Source organism: Eubalaena glacialis, chromosome 11, assembly GCF_028564815.1.
Source record: "Eubalaena glacialis isolate mEubGla1 chromosome 11, mEubGla1.1.hap2.+ XY, whole genome shotgun sequence".
Classification (NCBI taxonomy): domain Eukaryota; kingdom Metazoa; phylum Chordata; class Mammalia; order Artiodactyla; family Balaenidae; genus Eubalaena; species Eubalaena glacialis.
In genome coordinates, this window is record NC_083726.1 from 89,498,873 (window position 1) to 89,515,356 (window position 16,484).

At 37.0% G+C, this 16,484-nt stretch overlaps 1 protein-coding gene across 2 annotated transcripts in view; it reads right to left on the bottom strand.

Moving 5' to 3' along the window:
• Positions 1–16,484, bottom strand: part of FGD4 (FYVE, RhoGEF and PH domain containing 4) — a 194,538-nt gene that overhangs the window by 47,103 nt on the left and 130,951 nt on the right. The window contains exons 3-4 of one of the 2 annotated variants that reach the window (XM_061204389.1): positions 9,349–9,532; positions 4,159–4,666 (exon numbers count right to left, since the gene is read on the bottom strand). In XM_061204389.1, coding sequence (XP_061060372.1) covers positions 4,159–4,666; positions 9,349–9,532 — 692 coding nt within the window. Of the gene's footprint in view, positions 1–4,158; positions 4,667–9,341; positions 9,533–16,484 lie in introns of both variants that reach the window. The other variant, XM_061204390.1, reaches the window with a different exon arrangement.

A 16,484-nucleotide genomic window follows, 5' to 3' on the forward strand; every position in this document is an offset into this window, starting at 1 on the left:
TTTCTCAGTACTCTGTAATGAACTATATGGGAAAAGAATCTAAAAAAGAGTGGATATATATATATATGTATAACTGATTCACTTTGCTGTACAGAAAAAAGTAACACAACATTGTAAATCAACTATACTCCAATAAATTTTTTTTAAATGGGTATGTTGGGAATGACCATGAAGTTCAAGTCATCGGGGTGCAAGACATTTGAAAGGACATGTTAGGGGATAAGGCTGAAATACTGGGTCAGGGCTTTGGAAAATTCTCCAACTGATACAATGAAATCTTTCTACATAATTTTTAAGAAATATATAGCCATTTAGAAATTTTTAGGCAGAATAATATGTGATCTAAGCTTCTCAGAGTGACAGCATATTGCAACAGTGAGAAGCATGGAGTTAGGCTGGAGCTAGACTGCTGGGTTTCTCAAACTTTTTTTTTTTCTTATCTGCCAAAGAAAAGTATTGGGCAGTAGGAAAAGCACTAGCTTTGAGTTAGGCAAATCTGCATTGAACTCTCTATTCTGTCACTTATTAGATTTGAAATCTTAGATAAGCTACTTAATCATTCTGAGACTCAGCTTTATTATCATTATATCTATAGTGCTAGGTTGATATTAAATGAAATAATTATGTAAAGTGCCTAGCAGTTAACAGATGCTCAGTTAATGGTTACTATCATTTTTATCATTATTGTGTAATCTCATAGAATATATGTCCTCTGAGAATATGAACTAAAGGTTTTCATCGTGTACATAATTGTTTTAAGGCATCGAATAGCGCTACACCGTAGAAGTGACATGAAAACCAATTTGAGATTACAAACAGGAAGATGGGTCAGATTGCCTGTTCCTTCAACAGATCCTTGGTTGCACTATAGTGTTAATAGTTTTAGAATCTTGTGTACAGCACTATTTTATCTAGTTACTTTTAAAGTTATTTGTAAATAATTTTCTAAATATAATACAGATCTGCGAACTGAGAGATCCACTACATTTAGGCCTTAAAGAGAACAGAAAATCCTGCATATCCTGCCCAGATATGTCACTATTTGCTAGATATAGTAATTTTTCTCTTTTTAAAAATATATGACAGCTAGCTCAAGTTTTTAGTAAATGGTATTAAAAGGAACATCAGGATGCTTTACATTGAGTCTGTGTCATTTTATAATTTGGTATTAAAACAAGAAGACATCGTGCAAGGGAGGAGCACTAGTAAATTGAGTCCTCTTTAGACAAAGCTGAAAAACATCTTTTTAGTTGCAGGGAGCAGCACAACAGAACCTGCTATAATCATATATAGATGATGAGAATTTGTCTAATGTTTTATGGTGAATCATTGATGAGGCCAGCAGAAGGAAAATTTGTAGAAATAAAATCACCTTGACAGTACAGTACCAGCGTCAAAAAGCAAAGTCAAGTCAATGTTCTTAGCTTTAATAAAAACAGTATGATCTGTCATCAACACAGCATTTTTACACTCGTGGACAATGCACTCTGAGATCTCCTGCTGTGTTTCATTTGATTTTTACCAAAACCAACAAAGGACAACTTATAGCTGGTGATTCATTGTGACAGGAGAAAGCCATAAAGATACGCATGTTTAGACCCTTGTAAATAAAAAAAAAAAAAAAAAGAAGCAGCAGCTGACAATCTGGAGGGCTATGCTAACAAAGGAATATACCTACATACAACAGCACAGAATTATTATATTATTATCACTAAGGAGAGACTTAAGATCAGACTCAGTTTATATTCTTCAACTAAAGAATTTTAGAACCCTTTAATTAGAGAATTTAATTGATTTGTTCAAGGTCATAATGTTGGTTAGTGGGTGAACAAGAAGTAGCATCAAGATTTCCTGGTTCCAATTGTTTAGTCTACTATATACTACTAACTTAAAAATTTTTTTAAGTTTATTTTTTATTTTTAATTGTGGTAAAATACACTTAACATAAAACTTATCATCTTAACACTGCTAACATTTATGTTTGCATTTTGGAACAAGGAAAGGCAATGTAACAAGCACTAATACTTGCTACTCTAAAGCAGCAAAAGAGAACACATTGTCACCATGAAGAAATTACATTCTAATACTCCTTTTTGGATGGGAGACTCATGTGGTATTTGGATCAACAGCTCTGCAGAGAAAATTTCCTTTTTCTTCCCACATATAGCATGTGCCAACCACTGCTTAAATGCCCATTAGGAGAAAGACCAGATGTACTATTCCATGTCTCACTAATTTAATAGGGAGCCCTATTAAGTCTCTCCCAAACCAAATAAGACTCATCTATGAAAATGTATACATAATAATATATGACAGGGGAAAAAAAGTAGTACCCAGCAACCACAGGCATCATCACCAATTAAAATATTTCCCTTAATAAAAACAGCTCTTACTGTTTTACAAATAGTTTCTGGTGGCATCATCCCAACTGTAAAAGAATAGATGTGAGTCTTGAGTTCCTTGGTTCTAAACTTCTTTTCCATTCACCATGATTTAAACACAGAGACACTAAAATCTACTATTATATCGAGATGTAAAGAGATTCACTTTGCAAAGTCCTGTTTCTTTAATGTTTCAGATATTGTTACCAAGTATGATTCACTTTCTCCCACTCACTTCCTTATTTAAACTTTCTCTGCTTGAGAGTCAGCATTTAAAATTAATTCACTAACTGGAAGAAAATAAACTACTGGCTCTTTGCCTATTTGTGATTTTTTTCAGGATCACTGTAAATTGAACTATAAGATAGACTTCACTTTAAAGTTCTGAACACATCAGTCAATCATTTTTTACTCTAATATTTTAGTATCAGTCCTTTTGAATTTCTGGCTATGTTAGTGCCACTTAAGATACAGCATCATAAAAAAAATTCTAAATAGATTTAGGACTTGGATTTATCCTTTACAAATTTTCCTATAATTGTCCAATTTTCAATTCTCAGCTCTCCTACAAAGATTGTTGTTTATAAGAGAGACTAAACAATGGAAACTTTTTTCTTGTCTTCAGAATTATAAACAACTCCCCACTCCAGGGAACGCTATGATAATGCTTATATACCATCTTTGATCCAAGAAATTCCAAGTGCTTTGTAAAAGCCATATTTATTGATCTTTCCAAAGCACTATATTGACATGAATAAAGAATACAAATGCAATGGTCTTGTTACTGAAATTGTATAAAAGTTTCTGCTATAGCACAGGTAGATTATGAACATATTTCACCAGCAAATCAGCTCTTTGTTAGCTCAGAAATGCCATTCAGGTGGTTCATCAAACTGCTGCTCTGATTAGAAAGGAAATGAACTTCTAGTTTGCCACAGTCTCACCTCTCTCTAGTCTGTTCCTCATGGCCGCTGCATTCATTGACATTTCCTGCAATTAGGCATTTACACTTGTGACTTCTTGCATCAGGACACAATACCGGCCTGAGAGTCAGGGCACAAGGGGTCTGGGCTTTTACTGTGAGCCTGGAAAATCACTTAAGCTTCCTGGGACTGTTTTTTCTTCTATAAATGAACTACTGAACCAAGATGATCTTCAGGATTATATAATTTCCTGTTACTTAGACCATAAATATTAGGGATGCAGCCTTAACATTTGGGCAACAAATAACATTTTCTTCCGATGTAAGTAAAAACAGTATGTTTGTGGTTTTCCTATATCAAAGTCTTCACACTGTTCTGAATCTTGAAATCATAATAGAGATATCAACAGAAATTACATAGAAGAAAAAGTGGAATATCTCCTCAGAGTAGGGGAAACATGCATCATCAGCTAGAGCTTGAAAACTATTCAACCAGTGGTGTGGGTGATCTGACTTATTCATCACATAAGTGCTATAAAATAGTTTTCAAACCGTAGTGGAATAGTCAGTGCTTGAGACTTCCCTGGTGGTCCAGTAGGTAAGACTCTGCGCTCCCAGTGCAGGGGGCCTGGGTTCAATCCCTGGTCGGGGAACTAGATCCCACATGCATGCCGCAACTAAGAGTTTGCATGCCGCAACTAAGTCCACATGCCGCAATTAAAGATCTTGTATGCCGCAACTAAACATACTGCAACGAAGATCCCGCGTGCCGCAACTAAGACCTGGTACAACCTAAATAAATAAATAAATATTAAAAAAAAAAAAAGTCAGTGCTTCTTCCTACTTATGCTTTACCTTCATCTCATGGTGCTGGTCCAGCTGTTCCAGTTCTAGAGGGCTTTCTCCATCTTCCCTCTCTTGTACCTTGGCTTCTGTGTCTGCCCTTCCTTCTTCCAGGGGGAGCAATGGGCCGACATGTAAAGTCCTGCAGCTACTGTCAGAAGCATTTTCATCACAGTCATTTGTTGTGGGGGATGCAGGGTCTGTGGCTGTTTCCTGTCTTTCTCCATTCACTAAGTTTGTATCGGGCAAGGGTTCAGAAGTCTGAATAGGAGTATCTGGGCTAAGAGTGGCCGCTTTATCCTCCTCACATTCCATCTGGTTTTGTGCTGCTACCATACCGTTAGCCACACAAGTCTGTGCACCCTGAGATTGATCTGTATCATTTCCCTGCTTCTGTGGTGAGTGTTGGGAGAGGAGTTTTTGCTGAGGTGTGGTTGTCAATCCATGCCTTCCTGGGGTTCTAGGCGCATTTAGGTTCACAGCAGAATCTTTTTTCAAATCACTGTAATTTGATAATGAGCTAAAAGATAAAATACAAAGGAAGTATGAAAATGTTGGCATGGACAAGTTCTAGAATAAAAACAAATTTATTCTAGCTGCTTAGGGATACTTAGTGAAGACATTTTTTTTCCCTCTGATGGTTTTAGAAACATAGGTAAGAATATTCCAGAGTAATTCTCAGTCTTTTAGGATGCTAAACATTTAAATAAAGATGGTAAGCCTGAGATTTACATATAGGGTTGAAAACATTTCCTTGGGCTGTTTATTAATATACCTAGTTAGTAAAGACTTAGATGTGCAAAATATTTAATAAGGCCATCTTATCCCAAGATTTTTACTTTCTTAACATTTTAAAAACGAGTATAGTTAGCCCTCAATTTATGAACAGGTTAGAAACAAAGGTTATTTTTCTTTGGAAAGCAGAACACATTTCTCAAAAACTTTATTGCACATGTTGCCATAGCCTCCTAACTTGTCTCTCTGCTTCCACACAGATCCCCTCCAATCTAGTCTTCCCAAGTTGGCCACAAAGATCAAACTCTCAGGGTTTTCCCAAACACTTGAAGGTAAATCTGGCATCTTGATCATGCCCTATAAGACTCTATATACTATAGCCCCACTAGCCCTGGCCTCATTAAATGCTATTCTCTCCTCACTCACTGTGCTCTTGTCATACTAGTCACCTGCTGTTCCCATCCCCAATAAGCAAATGTGCATATCTAAGGGTATTGTAGCTGCCATTCTCTCTGTCCAAGGCAATCTTCCCCAAGTCAATGGTGTGGTTTACTCCTTCCCATCATTCAGGTTTCTGCTCAGATGCCACCTCAAAGAGGCTTAATCCTAATAGTACATTGGAATTTAACTGGCAATATATAACAATGTTCCTATGGAAATATTTATATAGTACTTTAATCTAGGATTCCAGTGAGGACAAACACAAAACTCTGGACTTCAGTCTTGAAGAGATTCTTATGACCTAATGAGGAGAAAAAATTAAAACAGACTAACGCTCTGTGACGGTACAAAATGTGCTCGTCTTGTTCTCTGCTTTATCCCCACCTCTGAGCACAGCACTTGACATGTGACAGTGCTCAATAAATAGTTGAGGAGCAATGAATAACTCATTGTGATGGTGATCATGACAGTAATTCAATAATAGCAGCTAACATTTATTAACTGCCAGAAACTACATTAAGCCCTTTACATCGATTATCTTGTTTCATACTCATAATAATTCCGAAATAGGGACCCCACAAATAGAGAAATTGAGGCTTAGAAACTTATATAATGGGGCCAATGTAACGTGGCTAACAAATAATAAAGCCCGTGTTCAAACCGTGAAGACTGACTCTAAATCCTGTAGTCTTAACCCCACATTATAATAATACACTGAACAGGAAGGATGGCGTGAGGAACAGGTGAGCAGGCCACATACAAAATGTGGGAAGAAAGTCCAGGGCCGGCATCTTCCTCAGCACAAGCAGAGGTTATGGGGTGAGGGCTCATGAGGGATGTGGGGAAAGGGCACAGCAGAAAGGTCCATGGACAATGCTGAGATGTGTGTTACTGTCTCCCTTCACTGTACTCCTCCCAGATACTGCTGATCTGGACTGGAGAACGGAACAGGGAATAACGACTGACAGTAAGAAAGCAAGAAGAGAAGAAAAAAGACACAGTAAAGTTTATCACCACAGGAAGGAAAGGAAAAACCTGGTAGGGGAAAATGTCATATAAAAGTTGGAGGTTGTCAGTATAAGTAAATGTGACACACTCCACCGTTGATATCTGCCTTCTAGGAGCGTATCCCTTAGGCCTAATTTCTCCAAAAGCCCTTGAAGATTTGAATTAAACTGTCCTCCTTTTCCTGAACACATCAGTGTGCAGCAACACAGTGGAAAGATCCTTAGCAGATCCTCTGAACCAAACTTTGGACTTACTTAGGATCTTTGGAAAGGACCACTTTGGATGACAAGTAAGAATTTCCTGTAATAAGTGACATCCAGGGGATATGTGTGTGTGTGGAGGGGTGTAGGATAAGGTGGGGAGGGAAGGTTTAGTAAAAAGCAGTGGTTCAACCAATAAGTAGCAGATTCCTGTAGATGACAAACCATGGGGAGAAACCGTTGGCCTTGCAGTGTCCTTGGGAAAAAACAATGTTCAGTTTTGTGAGAAAATGTTATTTACTTCTTTCTAAAATCCTAAAGTCTTTCATAGGTCAAAAATCCTAGTTTCTCTTACTCTCAAAAAATGAAAACAAAAACAAAAAATGGAATAATAAACCACAGTAAAAAATAAATAAATAAAATTCACTTGCTCCAAATACATCCTCCAAATCACTCCTATTAATAAACCAGAGCTACTTAGATTATTGCAAAGAGCAAAACTATGACGCATGGGTAAGGTTTTGATAGTGCCGTATGGTCTTACATGACCCCACTGTAACAGACATTGGTTCTTCCTGTCAATTTACTGTGGTAAATCAGAGCCTGCAGAATCTTGCTCTATTCCACCAAGTGCTAGTTTAAGCTGTAATAACTGGGGTAAAACCAGACAGCCACACTGCACATGGACCTCACTGAACAAGGAATAAAAACTTCCATTCAAGTCCTATAGATCCAATGCAACACTAACCCATACTTTTTAGGGCCTGTTCCTACTGGAAATACCTCATTAAAAACATATAATTATTTTTCGTACTGGCAGTGGACTCTGCCACAGGTAACATTCCTTCACCAGATTGGCCCCAATTCTCACATTACATCCTATCTGCTCTTAGAACAATTTTGCTTAAAATGCCATACATTACAGCACATCCCTCCTTAGAGCCAACCTTCAAGTTTTGCATCAAAAAATGACTTTGAGGGCTTCCCTTGTGGCGCAGTGGTTGAGAGTCTGCCTGCCAATGCAGGGGACGCGGGTTCGAGCCCTGGTCTGGGAAGATCCCACATGCCGCGAAGCAACTAGGCCCGTGAGCCACAATTACTGAGCCTGCACGTCTGGAGCCTGTGCTCCGCAACAAGAGAGGCCGCGATAATGAGAGGCCCGCGCACCGGGATGAAGAGTGGCCCCCGCTTGCCACAACTGGAGAAAGCCCTCACACAGAAACGAAGACCCAACACAGCCATAAATAAATAAATAAATACAAATTAAAAAAAAAAAATGACTTTGAATCTGTTAACTCTGAAAGAGTGAAAGAAAACTGATTTGGAAAAATATACTGAAAAAAATTGATATGGAAAAACTGCATGTTTTGTGTATGGAGAGGAGGAATACAAACAGTGGGTTGCCAAAATAGTGAGGCTCAGAGGACTCAGTCTTTGGAATACTGACCCATTCGGGGCTTCCCAAAGCTACCCCCAAATCTGAGGATACAGGCTCTGGCATGCACTATGGATAGGGGTCAGGGCTCCATCCCCTCCTTTTATTATGCAGTCACTGGACATGGCCCTGGGAATCTGCAAACATGCTATTGAATCAACTTGCCATGAGAAACAAAAAAATTTTCAATGGAAATAAATCATTCTAGGAAAGATTACTATAATTTAAGATATCAAAGGTATTAAAAATCCTACTTCTGAGGGGGAGATGTTGAAGTTTAAATATTTATGACTCAAGTTCCCATAATTGATTAAGAACAAAAAATGAAGACAGGCTTCTGAACTACTTTTCTCTAGAACTTGTTAGTAAATATAGGCTCACAAGCGAGGGACACCGCAGTTTTGTACTTGGTCACAATTTCCAGAAGATCTTAAAGTATTTCTAAGCTATGATTCATTACATAAATAACAATGCATCCTGCAAATAACTAATGAAATCATCTAATGGGAAACCATTCCCAAATATTACACTAGAATGAATGGAAATATTTGGCTTCAAGGATGAAAGTGAAGTTATACATACTGTTTAATTACATACAGACTTTTGGTGATACATAATAAAATCCTTCTGATAAAATTTTTTAAAAATTCTATTTAAGTCAGTGATGGGAATTCTAAGAAAAAACAATTGAAGGTCATATAAGTAGAAAAGCAACTTATGTGAGCTTTTTTTAATCTTTAAGTGAGAAATATACATTTCGGCTACCTTTGTGAACCGTCAGGACTAAAGAATATAAAATTATATCTAATAAATATGAATGGAAATTTAGCATGAATTTTGTTATTGCCAGTATCTCTTCACAAACCTAGTACAGTACAGGGGTATGGGGAGAGGGGAAACAGGGACTGAATGGATGCAGAAGACCCACATTAAATAAAATGGGTCAGAAAGAAGAGATGGGACAGGCCCACAGGAGTTAAATTCAAGCATATGAAGTGAGAAGCAAAGAAACAGAGACAACTTCCTGCGTTTCCAACCCAGATATCTAGTGACCAATGGAATGACCTCAAGGAGTAACAACACACAGAGTGGCATACACAGATACGCAGGAAATGAGATCTACACAGCACACAATGTGATGAGAAGGCTGGGGCACAGAGCACTGCACACAGGTAATATATAATATAATATAATATAATATGAATGAGAATTCATATTAGGGCAAGATTAGTATTTTAAAAATTCACTCTTTCTAAAGGCCTACCAAACCTAATGGAATAAAATACTCTATTTTTTATTTTAAGATCTGTTACTCTATCATACTTTTTAAAAAACCAGCTTTCTTCTCCCCTCTGCCTTCTCCCATTGTAAGTTACCTCTTACCTGCCTCCTTCAAAGCGACTGATGAGATCTGATATCTTATTGGGTTTTTCTTTTGAGACACAAGAAGCAGAGGCAGGTTTAACTTCCTCCATCCTTGGTTTTGCACTAGATAAAGCTTTATGCCTGGGGGTTTGGTGTATATTGGACGAAGGTGAATTCTGCAGGTGTAGTGGCTTTGGAGGCACTGTAGAAAAAGAATTAATAGAATTCAGTATTTCACTGATATTTGTTCCTTAACAAAAGAATTCTGGTGTCCTGGGTGCAAAAATCTTTACCATTATCAATCTTTTGTAAAGGGGTCTGTCAAATTTGTACTGAACCTTAACCAAGAGACTTTTATCTATCTTGGACATTTACTCTGTGTCCTGTAGAAATCCCATCTCCAAGATTCAAGTGGTTCTTTTAATTTTAAGTGATTTTAAATATGGCTTTATTAAACATCTATGGATCTACATATGGCTATGACATTCCAAACTCTAATACATAGCAGTTATTTATCTACACAGAGAAAGGAAAGCACTAAATTTGAAACTAATTCCTAGACATACATTGCTTGCTATAAAACAGATTTTCTAATAACAGGGTGATAATGGATATACTAGAAACCAGAGCTAGTAGGTTAGACATAAAAGCCAACAAAAAAACCAACAAACAACAGTAATATAATATTGCACTACTTAGAGCATCTTCCCAGTTAAAAGCACCTTATCTCATTTGACCTTAGATGAAATTTTTTCTTTACAGTCCTCTGAGGTAGATCATTATTTGCCTCCTATGTCTATGAAGTCTTAGAGAGCTTAAGTGATTGGCCTGGCGTAACAAGGCTGATCATATTTCATAACTGGTACCCAGACTCTAGCTCCTTCCATTATTAGCACTGCTCCTCATCATAAATCTGCAAAAGGTGGTTATAGAAGTTCTATTACTATTGTCTGCTACATTAATAGTTGCCTAGCATTAATATACCACAAATCATTTGGTTACTAATAAGTCCTCCACTCAATTAATTGAATAGTAACAGATTATTTCCAAAATACTAAAATCTACAGGTTTTCCCTAACAGATGAGAAATTCTGTAGATGAGAAAATATAATATGTCACAAATGTTCAATCAGTACAGGAATTACTTCAATTTTGAAAACTAATACAGTATCATTTTTCTCTTCAATTAACATTCTGGGTAAAAGAATATATAACTATACATGTTTTAACAAATCAAATAGAATCATCTCCTTTTTTCTTTTTTTAAACCCTTTTCCTAACTTCTGGAAAAAGGGTGGGGAATCATGTCTTCTTCTAATTACATGCCCCATTTTCCCAGAGCTGTTTACCCTGGTTTTCAGTAATCTCATCTCTTTTATGAACTTAGCTAGCTGACAGTTGCCTGATGCTCACTGGCCCAGATTTCATCATTTCTGTGCCAGTTATCAATTCTTACAGAGAAGGGAGAAAAAAACATATACACACACACACATATATACACGTGTGTATGTATATATATATATATAAACACAATGAGCTACAGGTATAACGATTTACCTCTTTCCCTGTCAACACAAACAAGAAGAAAATTCCTGTAAAAAAATGAAATGCTTCTTTTTATGAAAATGATACTATTTTCCAAGACGTACTTGGGGGTGGGGGTGGGATGGTTAGTATAGTATCCATTGGAAAGGAAGGGGCTTACACAAGTGTGACATTTGTTCATTTTAAGGAAAAATTTCCTGTGTAGAACAAATATATACCAAAATAGTAAACCAGGACAATATTCCACCCCCCCAAATAGTTTTAATATTAGGAATAATTTCGATATTCCTAACTAGAATATTCAAAGAAGTGAATGTGTTCTTTATCATTCTGTGTGTAAAGATTGTTATAAAATAACTCTTCCATCTAGAGTTTACGCAGTGAATATTCTTTCTTTGATACTTGAAAGATGCAAATAAAATGATATGTATCAGCCAGTCAGTTTCTCAGAGATGACTCCACCGACTTTTCCCATCTCAATTATGCCTCTTTTAAACTGCATCATAGCACTGTGTACTTTTTCTCTAAAGTGCTTATAATAGATTATTATATAATTATTAAGTAGTAATAAGCAGTATTAAATAATAAATCAGCAATAAAATATTAAATACATTATAGATATAAAGCTTTCTCTTCCACAAGTCTGGAGTCCTGTGAGGGTAAGGAATATGTTTGTTTTGATCATAACTATATTCACAGTAACTACCTGCACAGAGCTTGGCAAATTTGTGGACTACATGAAGAAACTAATGTGTCATCAAGGAGCTCATATTCTAATGGGGAGACAGTTTCAAGATGTTGATAAAGCAGAGCACTGGGTACACAGTTAATTTAGAGGCACAGAGGAGGTCTCTATTTCAGCAAGAGAGACAATCCAAATGTGTATATTCTCTGGTTTATGATACATTTTAAATAAAAGAGCACAAATGCTACATGGTATATGACAAAAATCCCAAGAGGGTCATGAATGGCTAAAGTGTCAGAAACACTGTCTTAGAGGAAAACAATGCATACTCTGATGAAAAGACATAACTGACAAGTGAAAATGATTCTTTTCTCTTGCTCTCATCATTTTTGATTTTTCTTTTACACCATAGAGGTCAACATTTCCAAATGCTCTCTGGACATCTCCTAGGTGTCCTATCAGCACCTCTGGTTCATTATGTCTGAAACTCTACTTACTACTTCTTCCCCCTGCAGCTCAAAGGATGTAAACAGGAAAAAGTGTTCAATCTAACCAATAATCAGAGAAATGCAAATTAAATCCACAATACCACTTCAGCCCCATCAGATTAACCAAAATTTCAAAATCTGACAACACCAAATGTCACTGAGGTGTGAAGCAATGTGAACTAATACATTTTGAGAGGGATTATAAATTAATACAACTGCTAAGATCTCTCCCTCCCTCCCTTCTCTCTCTCTCTCTCTATATATATACAAACTTACACATATATATATCCAAAATATATATTATAGAGAAATTCTTACATATCTACACACGGTTTTTAATTTTTTTTAACTTTTTTTTTGATCCCAACTAATATTTATTGAATACCTATTAAGTTCTATGCACTTGATCATATCAATGAACAAAGGGAAAGATAAGAAACAAAAAACATAATAAGTAAACCATGTATCAGAAGGTAGTAAATGCTAAGAGGAAAGGGGAGGGGCTAAAAGAACAACACAGGGGATCTGGAGTGTAGGGAGTGGGGGAAAAGGGCATACTGCAGTATTAAGTAGGGTGTTCAGAGTGGGCCTCTTTGAGAAATTCAGATTTGAACAAGACTTAAAGAAGTTGAGGGAATTATTTGGGGAACAGCATTCTACCAGGTAGGTGAAAGCTAGAGACCAGTGGAGGCCAACGTGACTGGAGCCAAAGGAACAGGCTGAGGAGGTATTGAGGTCAGAGGGAGGGCCTGAGAAGGCAGAACCTGTGGAGTGCTGTAAGGATTTAAATTCCTGTAGAGCTCTGAGCTGAGGGATGATATGATATAGCTTAAATTTCAACAGCACCACACTGGCTGCTAGGTAGAGAATGTAGGGAAGTAGGGTGGGAGCAGGGTAGGAACAGGGAGAAGAGTTAGTGATGCTGAAAGCTCGGCTTCTGTGCACTGGTGCCGTACTGAATCTCGGAGACAGAGTTTTGGGTGAAGTAGAAAAGAATAGCTTTATTGCTTTGCCAGGCAAAAGGGGAACAGAGGGCACCTGCCCCAAAAAGCTGTGTCCCAACCCAGGAGGATGTGACGAGGAGTTTTATAGCAATGGGTCAAGGGTGGGGTTGCTGATAAGATTAGGGTGTGTGCAGGGCCGGCACTCCTCTAATCTGGTCTCAGGTAATCTTGATGAGTTACTCTGGTTCCTTTAATTCAGCCTCAGTTGGAATTCTCTGGTATGAAGAATGCTGACATCTTAAAAAGCTTAAAGACATAGTTCTGTGTATCCCTTGAGGTGGAACCAGGACTTTTCCCCAAGGCTGCACTATTGTTTCTTGGCTGCCTCTCCCTTGTCTTTGGATCCCTTCCCTTCCCGGATTAGCAATGGTTCGAATCTGTCCTTTGGAACGCAGAGAAGGTCATGAAGGATGGAGTCAAGAAATGGGGGACAGACAGGCTTCAGTGCCCAGGAGCCCCACAGGGTCCTGCTTGGTTTCATTATGAGGTTACTATATAATGGTGTTTAAAATGAGGTAGTGAGAAATAGTTAGATTCCAGATATATTTTAAAATTAGTTTTCCTGAAAAAAAAAAAAGTAGTTTTCCTGAGAGATTAAACGTGAGGTTTGAGAGAAAGAAAGAAGAATCAAGAATGACTCAGATATTTGGCCTGCCCAACTGGCAGGATGGAACTGTCATCAACTGACACAATAGGTAAAGCAATTTTTGGAGAGATCAGTAGTCTAGTCAAGGACATGCTAAGTTTGAGATATCTAATTGACTATAAGTAAAATGGGCTCTCCTATAGCCAATTTTACAGATAGTAAATAAAACCAAAAAATTTAATTATTCAAAAATTTCCAAGTATGCAAAATAATTATTGAGAATGAAAAAGAAACTAATTGCCACTGTCTACTGAAAGAAAAATGCATAAGGAAAAGTTATGAGTTAAGTTTTATTCAGGGACCTTACTAAGGACTCAAGCCAGGGAGACAGCCTCTCAGCCCTGAAGAACTGCTCCAAAGAGGTAAGGGAAGAGCCAAGATATATATGAACTTTCTTTTGCTGGGAAAAACATGTAATCAAGCACAGAATGATTACTGCTAATCACAAAGAATAGACAGACATCTCAAGTTAATGATTTTAGTGCTTTTCTATGTAGGGAAGATTCAAGAATCTGGGGTCATTGAAATTTTTCCTTAGATAGGTATCTTAACTATCTAGGGGATGGTATATCCAAGCAAAGAATGCTTCCTGTTTTTCTCCATCCTAAATTCCCCTCAGGGTGCGCAGTTGGTGGGTTATTAGCTTGATTCCTGTAGAATTGGAATGGCAGTAACACTTTTTTTCTTTACACCAGTTTAAGTTTGGGGACTACCATTTGTAACATATTATACTTTAAGAATGAAACATTACACATAGAATGCTTTACTTTAGAAGCAGATGAAATGAATTACTCAGTTGTGTAAATTGAGTGTATTTACTTAAATTATTTGAACAATAATGCTGCTTTCAAAGTTGATGAAAATTTTTTAAACATTAAGGCTTAATGATTGAGAAGTGACACTATGTGGGCTTTATCAAAATAATTAACTATGGAGAATGTTAACTATGGAGCTAGTTATGTCTAGCTCCTAAGAGAAAAAGTACAACTATCTTTAATTGCTAAGAAGTTCTTTTGAGTTATGTCTAACATGGCAGAACATAGGCCAATATTAAAAGTGGTGAACAAGAAAGACATATTGGAGTTGCTCAGTAATTTGTTTGACTGGTAGGATTGGTAAAAAGTGAATAAACCATTGTTTCCCAAGGCCTTATGGTATTTTCTGAGGCAAAACAAACCCTAACTATAGAAGGAATCCATTCCAAAAGCTACAGGCTTAGATTCAAATGAAAGCTTATCTAATCTAAAATTTAGCTCTTTTATCCTTTTGAAAAATATAATTCTTCAAAAATATCTACTTGTTAGTAATTTTTAAAATTGAGATATAACTGACATATAACGTTATATTAATTTCAGGTGTACAGCGTAATGATTTGATATTGGCATATATGACAGTAAGTCTAGTTAACATCTGTCAACACAGTTACACGTTTTTTTTTCTTGTGATGAGAACTTTTAAGATCTCTTAGCAACTTTCAAATATACAATACAGTATTATTGACTGTAGTCACTAAGTCCTCAGGATTTATTTACTTATCGGTAATTAATAAACACAAAAACATAAACTTGATGTTGTTCCAGACACATTACTACATAATCACCACTAACAAAAGTAGCCAGTTCTCTCCTTTTAAACATAACCAAATATTAGCACTCCACATGAGAAACAAACACATAAATAAGATTCAATTATGAGCTATTTTTAGGATCTAGATCAGAGTTTCTCAAACTACTGACATTTTGGGTCAGATAATTCTTTGTTAGGGCGGTGGAAAAGGCTGGCCTGTGCATTGTAGGATGTTGAGCAGCATCCCTAGCCTCTACCCACTAAATGCCAGTAGCAACTCCCAAATGTTGTCGCAAGCAAAAAATCCTCCAAATAATACTCATGGGGTCAAGAGGAGTGCAACAGGCCTGCAAAATTATCTCCAGCTGAGAACTACTGATCTAGAACAACAGTCTTCAACTGAATGAAAATTCCATAATGGATCTTGAAGCCTTAACAGCCTCGTCATGCATAACTTATAAGGGAGTTGCAAGGAAGTGGGCAGAAAGGTGTCAGTGTCATAATCCCTCACTCTGAGCAGGAAGCTTCCGTTAGCATCCCCTTCATTTCTCAGCCTCAGTCACCCAAATGTTCCTAAGGATCTGGAGAAATTAAAAGTAGCTTCTGTCTACTAGAGGGTGGGAAATACTATCTGTCAGCAAGTCAATAAGTGGTGCTCAATCTATTTGGCAGCTGATCTGACAATACCAAGATGTAGCCTCATTTCAGGACGCTGCTCTCTTTATGGCACACAGTCTAAGTCTTAAACAAAGAACAGCCGAAACTAAAAGAGACATGATGATGGAGCAGGATTCATTCAGTAAGTATTACTGAAGGCCTGCTATGCTGTGTGCTAGGCACAGGGGATGTAGTAGTGTAAAAGGCAGAAAAAATAACCAACATGGATGAGTTAAATATATAGTAGACCAATCTGTAATGAATGAGAAAAACCAAAGCAGGGATGATCAAATATGAGATTTAAGGGTTGATGGTGGGGTTAAAATTTTAGCTAGGGGGGCCAGGGAAGGGCCAAACAATGAGTGAGAATATTTTGAAAAAGAAGTATAAAGTACTCTATGTAGTTTATTTACTATCAGGAAATACTCTGTCATTATGTAAAATTTTATATATAAACCCATATTCAAGATAGGAAGTAATTATATATATTTAAATAGCAATACATTGACTTTAATATAACTGCAAACAGCAAAAAGCAAGGTCAGTGTTTTCTCCCCTAAAGA